This window comes from Micropterus salmoides, unplaced genomic scaffold (assembly GCF_014851395.1).
Source record: "Micropterus salmoides isolate LMB-PRFRI ecotype aquatic unplaced genomic scaffold, ASM1485139v1 Ms_hic_scaffold_1, whole genome shotgun sequence".
NCBI classification, from domain to species: domain Eukaryota; kingdom Metazoa; phylum Chordata; class Actinopteri; order Centrarchiformes; family Centrarchidae; genus Micropterus; species Micropterus salmoides.
This window is the reverse complement of record NW_024040040.1, coordinates 64435966-64446227: the sequence shown is the minus strand read 5'-3', so window position 1 is coordinate 64446227 and position 10262 is coordinate 64435966. Positions and strand designations below refer to the sequence as shown.

Genomic DNA, 10262 nt, shown 5'->3' with positions numbered 1-10262 from the left:
GACTCTCGTCTCGGCCTGTAAATGAAAGAAACCACTTGTCTTATCTCTGCTCATCAACACCATGCAGGATGTGTTCGGGTTTAAATGTCTAAAAGCTTACAGCAATACAGCTCCCTTTTTTTTTTTTTAAATGACCTTAACTTTCCTACAGGGCAGGTTTGTTGTTGGACGTAAAGGAAAGCCTGAGCGTAAGGATTATGGTACTTTGTTGATTTTCACCAAAGCAGACGGTTTAGTTCATTGGGACGTCTGCGAAGGTGAAGACGCTGCTGAAAATGCCACCGGCCTGTTAACATTAGTAGCAACTGTTCTTTTCTTCTCTATTTATTTATTTTTTTCCTTGCCTGTTGGACAAGCTCCCAGTTTAAACATCAGCTTACGAGTAAACTTGCGACCACTGAGCAGAAATGTTCAACAGTGCCTTCAGATCCCGTCTTCTGCAGGGGTGAACAGCCGAGCCGGGCTTCCTGTTTTCCAGAGACGATTCAATAAGGTTTCTAAATAAAGCAGTTCTTTTGCAGACTGTTTAAAAAATGTTTTTGTCTGTGGTTGATTTTTTTGTTTGTTTGTTTCAGATTTAACCTTGTTACCAGAAGGCTGGTGGAGACGCTGGGACCTTCATTACCCCGTTAATGAGCACTGTAACTGTCTCTTTTTTTTCCTTAGTAGCTCTGAGAGAAATGTAGCTTAACTAACTTTAATTCAGGCTATAAATGTGTCCTAATGATGTTTAAACAAGGTCCTTATACTGTTACAATGACCGAGATCGTAATGTATCATAATCTGTTTTAGATTTGTTTTCTCAGCAGCAGATGCTGTGTGACTACATAACTGCAGCTTTTCCACAGGGCCACAACAAGTCTACAAAATGAAAAACTTCAATATTTTTCTTATCAGTACTTGACAAACAAACAAAAACGCCACACAGAAACACTGACACTGCAGTTTTAAGATGATTTTTAAAGTAAATTAATGGTTAAATGTTTCCATTCACCACCTTGTAGTCTTGTATTGAATAGTAATAATGACATATATGAATATAAAACCCAGCCATATTGACATGCCCATGAGTAAGACAACATAAACTAAACCTTTTAATCACTCATTTTAAGACTTTTCTAAACCCAGTAAAAAGGAAGGATAGACCTTTCATTGCAGCTATTATTTTTCTTACAGATTCATGTGCAGTAAACATAGAAAACCAGAAAATCCTGACAATCTGAAAAGCTGAAACCAGCAAAGATTTTTTACCTGCTAAAGAGTTAGGGGGGGTATCAGAAAGTATCTGTGATTATATTTTTGTTAATCAACTTACTAACTTTTTAATGAACTAATTTTTTTTTGTAATATAAGTATGTTGGTTTGTTGTCTAGATTTAAAGATTCATAAATAAGACTGAATTTGAGAAACTTTGTTTACCTGCATTCAAGGCAAATGTAGGTCTTTAACACATTTTAATACTTTCAGAATTTAAAATCAATAGAAACCTATTAAATAAATATTTTCATCTAGAAAATGTTTGATATTACAAATGGGGTATCAATCAGTTAGTTAAGCTTCCTAACATCTTTCTAATCAGTACCTGATGATCAAACACGCTACTGGAAACACTGACACTGCAGTTTTTTAGATGATATTTTTAAGAAAATTAATGGTTAAATGTTTCCATTCACCACCTATTAAAACTCGGGAGTCTTGTATTGAAGAATAATGATAAAGACAAATATAAATGTAAAACCCAGCCAGGCCAGATATGAAGATATTAAAAAAGACTGTATTTAAGAAACTATGTTTTCCTGCATGCAAAAAACATGGAGAGTCTTTAACACCGAGAAAAGAGAATTCAAAATCAATAGAAACCTATTAAATATCAGTCATTTGCAAAAGATGGATCTTTATTTACAGCAGTACTATCCTGTCAACAGTTCTGCAGGAACCCGGTCCAGAGAGTCACGTTGGGTTTGCTGCTGCATTAACATGAACCGGCTCCCCGACCTGCACGTGTTTGTTTACATATTTCTTTATAATCAGTGGGGACAAATAAACCCTCAGTCTGTGTGTGACATCGTCCACTCTTCATCTTCATCATCATGTCAGTCTGGGGGCCAGCTCGATGCTGTTGATCCTCAGCACCGTCTGTGGCTGGATGATGATCCTCTTGCGCTGGAACCGGTGTCTCTTCCAGAACCTCATGTGGACTTTGGGCCAGGACTCGGTCTTTTCGATCACGGTGGCCTCGACACGGACCAGGTCCTTCCCCAGCAGAGGCCTGCCGATCAAGGTGAAGTTCTCCGCCCCGACCAGCAGCACCTTCTCCATCCGGATCCGCTCCCCGCACTCCGCATCGATGTGGTTCTCGATCAGGATCAGGTCCTCGGTGGTGACCTTCCACTGGTGGCTGGCAAAGTGCACGATGGCGAACAGCCGGCCGTAGTCCTGCTGGTCGATGAGCTGGTTCACGGTGCTCACCACCGCTGCGTGTCGGCTCCGCTCCTCCTCCGGGACCAGTATCGCCTGCTCCGGCCACGGCGGCCTAGACAGGGAGGTCCGGGGCACCAGGTCCCGGCTCACGGAGCTCTGTGTTCGGGCAGCTGCGGGGAACAGGAGCGGGTGTCTGGGTAACAACATGCTGCATGTCCTCCACAGCCCTGCTCCTCTGCTCAGCGCCATCTTGACAGGAAATGCTTCAGTTTACACCGCGCATGCGTGACTCCTCTTTCACTACCCTACATGCGCATGCGTCACCTTACAGTCACCTGACTTTCTGTGCTTTCAAACCTTTATATACAGTCTGTGTTTCAAACCTTTATATACAGTCTATGTTTCAAACCTTTATATACAGTCTATGTTTCAAACCTTTAAATACAGTCTATGTTTCAAACCTTTATATACAGTCTATGTTTCAAACCTTTATATACAGTCTATGTTTCAAACCTTTATATACAGTCTATGTTTCAAACCTTTATATACAGTCTATGTTTCAAACCTTTATATACAGTCTATGTTTCAAACCTTTATATACAGTCTATGTTTCAAACCTTTATATACAGTCTATGTTTCAAACCTTTAAATACAGTCTATGTTTCAAACCTTTATATACAGTCTATGTTTCAAACCTTTATATACAGTCTATGTTTCAAACCTTTATATACAGTCTATGTTTCAAACCTTTATATACAGTCTATGTTTCAAACCTTTAAATACAGTCTATGTTTCAAACCTTTAAATACAGTCTATGTTTCAAACCTTTATATACAGTCTATGTTTCAAACCTTATATACAGTCTATGTTTCAAACCTTTATATACAGTCTATGTTTCAAACCTTTATATACAGTCTATGTTTCAAACCTTTATATACAGTCTATGTTTCAAACCTTTATATACAGTCTATGTTTCAAACCTTTATACAGTCTATGTTTCAAACCTTTATATACAGTCTATGTTTCAAACCTTTATATACAGTCTATGTTTCAAACCTTTATATACAGTCTATGTTTCAAACCTTTAAATACAGTCTATGTTTCAAACCTTTAAATACAGTCTATGTTTCAAACCTTTAAATACAGTCTATGTTTCAAACCTTTATATACAGTCTATGTTTCAAACCTTTAAATACAGTCTATGTTTCAAACCTTTATATACAGTCTATGTTTCAAACCTTTAAATACAGTCTATGTTTCAAACCTTTATATACAGTCTATGTTTCAAACCTTTATATACAGTCTATGTTTCAAACCTTTATATACAGTCTATGTTTCAAACCTTTATATACAGTCTATGTTTCAAACCTTTATATACAGTCTATGTTTCAAACCTTTATATACAGTCTATGTTTCAAACCTTTAAATACAGTCTATGTTTCAAACCTTTATATACAGTCTATGTTTCAAACCTTTAAATACAGTCTATGTTTCAAACCTTTATATACAGTCTATGTTTCAAACCTTTATATACAGTCTATGTTTCAAACCTTTATATACAGTCTATGTTTCAAACCTTTATATACAGTCTATGTTTCAAACCTTATATACAGTCTATGTTTCAAACCTTTATATACAGTCTATGTTTCAAACCTTTATATACAGTCTATGTTTCAAACCTTTAAATACAGTCTATGTTTCAAACCTTTAAATACAGTCTATGTTTCAAACCTTTATATACAGTCTATGTTTCAAACCTTTAAATACAGTCTATGTTTCAAACCTTTAAATACAGTCTATGTTCCAAACCTTTAAATACAGTCTATGTTTCAAACCTTTATATACAGTCTATGTTTCAAACCTTTAAATACAGTCTATGTTTCAAACCTTTAAATACAGTCTATGTTCCAAACCTTTAAATACAGTCTATGTTTCAAACCTTTATATACAGTCTATGTTTCAAACCTTTATATACAGTCTGTGTTTCAAACCTTTATATACAGTCTGTGTTTCAAACCTTTATATACAGTCTGTGTTTCAAACCTGTATATACAGTCTATGTTTCAAACCTTTATATACAGTCTATGTTTCAAACCTTTAAATACAGTCTATGTTTCAAACCTTTATATACAGTCTATGTTTCAAACCTTTATATACAGTCTATGTTTCAAACCTTTATATACAGTCTCAAACACATTTTATCAGTAATGGAAATAATTATCACAAGTAACATAAGTAGTAAAATACCATAAATATACAAAATTACTACATATATTTGAGTAAAAGTAAACACATATTACAATTGGTACACATGGTGAAATATTGTTCTTTACAGTATTTTGGTCAGAAAGTATTTTAAAAACAGCAAAGTAGGTCCACATACTGAGATTGTGGAAAGGTTTGGAAACTTTTAAAGAAACTTGTTGCATCTTTTTCTACTCCTCTCCGAACATTTCCAAACTTCTGTTAATCATAAATCTTTACATTATTGTTGGCAAATTCTTCTTTCATCAACAAAAAGCCATTGTTATGATGATTTTTCCTTTCTGATGTGAACATGTCATTATGTCTTATTTATATCTTATGTATTTTAAATTCGATATCACCACCGTATTACATGTGCTGCTTTTACATGATGTAATGTCTCTCCTTACTTGTAATTTCCCTGACTGTTCAATGCAATACATTTATTTATTTATTTATTTTTATTGCAACAAGTAGAACATACACGTGTGGTGGTCAGGTGGTCCTGAGTCTGTTAAGGACTGTTGGATGGCTGTACATTATCTTTAGATAATTAACACTTTATATAAGAATCGTGTAATTGATGTCGTAAAAGCAGTGGTGTAAAATTTTAATGCCTCAAAAGTTCTGGCAAGAGTAGAAACGAGTACAGGTAGGCCTATTTGATTTAATATTTAGTACATATACATTTGTGTAATCGGATATCTCAGGCTGAGCTGGGGAGACCTGACTGGTCACGTGTCAGTCACAAGGGAGCTCCGCCCTAAAGAATATTATTTCTTATTAATCGTCTATTTTCCTCTAAACAAGACAATAATTTACTAAATGAACATCATGTTGTGTTGAAAAAAAACTTGAAACTAGCGACTGAGACCATAAACTCTTCAGGAAAGTGTTTACTGAGGTAATAATTCAGCGGAGAGGAGGGCGCATTTTCTCATAGACTTCTGAACAATGTGACTTCTGTTTTGCAACCAGTGGAGTCGCCCCCTGCCGGTCGGTAGAAAAATGCAGGTTTAAGGTACTTCCACATTGGCGCTGAAGGACTGTATGAAATACGATGTTCAGTTAATTTTAGATACAGGCTGATATGTTTCACTACAACAACTTAGGTGACCATTATGAGGAATTAATGGACACTCAAGAGCCAATCAGAATTGAGTATTGATCCAGACCAGGGTAGGAATTCATATTATTTTGCACTTTCACAGAGTTGTCTTTTAACTAACTTCAGTTCTGCTAATAACTATCGATTTCAGATTTTTTAGACCCTTTAAATTACATTTATTACATTTTACATTTTTTATGAAAAACGTATTAGCAACAACATTGATTTTAATGCGTTTTTCTAACTTTTTGTGCAGTGCAGTCGGATCGATCCGTGGCTTTATTTTAAAATGTGCTACTTGGCTCTATCTAGCTGCTTCTCTTCTCTGTGTATGTGAGCTTTGTGTTTAAGGGAAGGCAACCGATATTACTGAAGCTGCAATAAACTTCACAGTCTTAAGATCTGTTTCTGTGTCCCTGTTGAACCAGTGTGAACAACCCCAAGCACAGCCACGGGGCTCAGTCTCTCTCCTCTTACCCACTCACTGAATTAAACACAGCTTCCATCTGTCTTTTATATATTCTCACTGCAACTCTGCATCGCGATGTAACGTAACATCTTTATTACTATATAAATAAACATTGGGAGAAAGTTTTTTTTCTCATACTGTGTAACTACTTGTAATCCACAGTTCATCAGCGGGGCAGGAGTCATTTTCATGAAGACACCCCCCCCGCTTTTTCACAGATCGCACCCTGTATGTTACTATACTTAATAGTATTCTTTAGATAACTATAGCCTAGCCTAAAGAAAAAATACAAGATCGCTTAAAACAAGATTTATTTTTCAAAAGTCTACAGCATTAAACGCAGTATAAAATACTATAAATGAAATGAAATGAAAAGGCTCTGTAGGCAACTCTTCGGCTTTTTGACTGAAGAGCAGAGAGGTCAAGTCACTTCGGGTGCAGCAAGAGCTGCAGCATGAAAATATCTTTGCCACACTTGCAGCAGGTGGAATACACAACGTCCTGAGAAACCCACCAATAATGTCCCGTTGAGGCCTGTGGCACTAAAACCACGCCCCCTTTGCAGTACAGTCTGTTGTGATTGGCTGTTGGTGCTGACAATACCCGATCCGCGCAACCAGGCACGTGTATTTTTTTGTTTTGTTTTAAACTTTGGATTTTAGGAGCACATGAGCTGCACAATATGTGATTTCATGTCACAAACCGAGGGACGCATAAACCTCGCTGTGTCTGTTATCTCCGTGTTAGTTATCAGCACCAAGAAAACAAATATACCAAACGGAAGTTAGTTTGCCACGACTACAAGTTAGCAGCACTCACTCTTAAAACAACTAGGCCTATTTTTATGTGCTTATAGGTGAAGACAGAAATTATAACATTCTAGGAAACAAAAATACAAACAAGATGGGCTATTACAAGGAAAAATGGCGTGGATTAGGATAATGAATGGACTAAAAGAAATGACACCCACCTCTCACACAGGGGACAAAAAGGGGATGGGAACGGCTAAAGGAATTTATAGTAGGGACCACAGAAGAATTGGAGGAAGGGGCCTCTGAACTTCAACACTACACATTCTTGGGTTAAGAGATAAAGTCCCAAATGACTCTGTTACCTGCACTTAACGCTTTCGCGATATTGTTCCCCGACATTCATGTCAATAAAGCATACTGAATCGAAAGGGTGGTGTGTGGGTTAAAGTTCAGCTCAGTGGCCGCAGGAGCTGCAGTATGAGAATGTGTGGTCTTTGCAAATATGCTTGTTACACATGTTGCAGGTGCTGGCGATTTTTCGTTTTCCTCCAGTGCAGAACTGGCACGGCCTCCTTAGTTTTCTGCTGGTGTAGTCTGCGTCCCCGCTTTTCTCTGGGGTTTCCCCTGACTCTTGCTCATCCTTCGCGATGGCGGCGGCGGCTGGTGTGTGAGGAGGGCTTTGTGTACGTTGCATTTGTGGGGACACTAGCATTTTCCCCAGCTCCTCCATGAACAGCCTCCGTTTGAAGCTTTTGTTGTTGTTCCAGGAGGGATGCAAGGCTGTCCACAGCACAAATGCATTCAATGCCGAGACGTCCAGGATGTTATAAAATAGAACAAGTGGCCACCGACAGGTTCTTCTCCTGCAGCTGTAGGTGCTGATACTCTGCAAAAGAAAACATTATTTATAAAACAAATGTTCTTCCACAAATATATTCTTTATGTAAATGCAATAAATAACGAATAATAAAAGCACTATATATATCTCAGACAAGGACATGCATTCAGTAAGAACAAATAAGTGAGTGCGTAATTTATGTGTAACGGTACCTTATCGAAGTTGTCCACACCTCCTTTGCAACTGTTGTAGTCGAGGATTATCTTTGGCTGTCGGGGCTCCTTGTTACTCACCTCCGGCTCTCGGTGCTTGGTGCTGAGGAGCAACACGTTCTTCCCCTTTTTCGGTATGTAGGACACCGCTGTGTGCGTCCTGGTGAACGCAAAGAGGGAGGATTGGGGCGCTCTCTGATTCGTCTGCAGAAGTTGCGGGGGAAGCTCTGGCTTGTTTTTCCCTATTTTGCCGACCAGAGCAAGTTTTCTTTTCAGGAGCTCCTCCGCCAGTGCATAAGATGTGAGGAAATTGTCACAGGTCACGGTGTTGCCCTCGAGCCCCTCCGTCAAGTCCAGGACGACCCTCTTTCCCCGGTCAACCTCCGGGGGACTGCCGGCAGTTTTACCGGTGTAGATTTGCATCTTCCACGCGTAAGACGTGAGGACGTCGCAGGCGACCCAGATCTTTATGCCATATTTCGCTGGTTTTCTGGGCATGTACTGGCGGAACACGCAGCGACCTTTGAACGGGACGAGCTGGTCGTCGACGCAGACATCACTGCCAGGGTTGAAGAGAAGGGGGAGGCGATACTTCCACTTCTCCCAGATGGTCCTGAAGGCAGCCAGCTTGTCTTGCTTGTGGGGCGCAGGTCGTGTTTGCCTGTCATCAAACCACAGATGAGAGTTTATCCTACTGAATGTGTGTAGGGACATGGTGGCCCTGAAGATGGCCCGTCCGGTGTGTTCACCCCACAGGCTGCAGGTGGACTCGTTCCGTGACTTGTACACAGCAGCCAGAAGCAGCAGCCCGATGTACGCCTGCAGGTCAGTGGCATCGATGTCCTTCCACTGACTGACGGAACGTCTCCCTTGTACGTTTGTCATGTCCACAATCAGCTGGATGATCTCATCTGTGATGAACAGATCGAAGCAGGACTTGACAGAGGTGATGCGGGAGGTGGCGTACCGTGTCGGTCCCCAGGGCGCACATTTCTCTGGAAAGTAACGCAGCGTCTCAGCTTCAGTGCGATGCCAGACAATTTGTCCATTCGTGGATTTCCATTCATCCAGATCTTCTGTCTTCTCCGTGGACTCCCCACAATCACTGGACGCATCGGAGGATTCAGACTCCAGCGAGACCTCGAAGTCACCATCCGTGTCCTCGCTTTCGCTGGCTTCATCAGAGTCCTGCTCGCTGTCGGGAGGGTCCAGTTCTCTCCTCGGAGATTCTTGCACCGTCAAACGTCTCTTCATCGTGTCAGTTATTAAAGTACCAGCTGCGTGATAGTTTTGTCTAAAACACAGTGCAGCCGCATAACAACTGTCTCAATCCCAGACTGTCTTCTGGTTTCCCTGCAGCTGCGTGCCTGATGTTTTCATTGTTGCAAAGGCATTTAGGAGGAACAGAAGACCGTATTTCCCCCCCCCAGAAAGGCTCAAGCATGACCCGCCCTACTGCTACTCTGCCAATGATTGGCTTACCCTGACATTCTTACCAGCTCACTCCATCCTAGGAAAAAAAAATGTAATGGACATGCCCCGCCCCCCCCACATGCTTCACAGAAGTTTGGTCCTCTATACTTTATTCAGACCCACAGCGACTTTATTTGTCATTTATCAGAATATGAGTTGTTCAGACCATTATGGGAAGTGAAGTGAAGTGTTTTTCATTGTGGGCTAATGTTTTCCCCTGCATGCTGCTCCGAGTAATCTCAGTCACCGAGGAAGGAAAAGGGAGGGGAGGGGCAGACAAAACAGGAGAACAACGTGGGGTGGTAGATAAGCAGAAGCCTCTGTAGAAATTAGTTCGTTTCGTTCTTTGTCGTCGTGGCGCCATCTGGTGGACAAACTACAGGTTTGAAGTATTTGGTGCAGTATCAAATTCATGCCGGCGGCTAACAGAGCCAAAATGATCAAAAAATCTAAAATGTTAAATAAGTAATAATATAATGGGGGGAAACTATATTAAAATGTCTGCATTTAAAATTGTATAGCCTACACTTAACTTACCTAAGTATACCTACTTGTTTTTATCAAAATATACTTATTATTATTTTTTATACTTATTATTATGCTTGTTATTATTAAAAGTAGAAATGCTAATTATGCAGAATGACCCCATCCTGAGTGTAATATTAGTTTATTTCGCTATTAGGCCCTATTTAATTAGTAAATATATAATAATAATGTAATTATAATAAAATATTATTGTTGCATT

At 39.6% G+C, this 10262-nt stretch overlaps 2 protein-coding genes across 2 annotated transcripts; both read right to left on the bottom strand.

Annotated features, from left to right (window-relative positions):
- Positions 1 to 1870: 1870 nt before the first annotated feature.
- On the bottom strand, positions 1871 to 2692 carry LOC119898710 (39S ribosomal protein L21, mitochondrial-like). The gene has a single exon (XM_038712914.1). It carries the CDS (start codon positions 2668 to 2670, stop codon positions 2089 to 2091), a length of 582 nt encoding a protein of 193 aa, XP_038568842.1. The 5' UTR covers positions 2671 to 2692; the 3' UTR covers positions 1871 to 2088.
- A 3844-nt stretch (positions 2693 to 6536) lies between these two features.
- LOC119897999 (piggyBac transposable element-derived protein 3-like) lies at positions 6537 to 9759 on the bottom strand. The gene is made up of 2 exons (XM_038712092.1): positions 8045 to 9759; positions 6537 to 7880 (listed from the first exon to the last, which is right to left on the bottom strand). Exons 1-2 carry the CDS (start codon positions 9296 to 9298, stop codon positions 7449 to 7451), a joined length of 1686 nt encoding a protein of 561 aa, XP_038568020.1. The 5' UTR covers positions 9299 to 9759; the 3' UTR covers positions 6537 to 7448.
- Between the last annotated feature and the right edge of the window lie 503 nt (positions 9760 to 10262).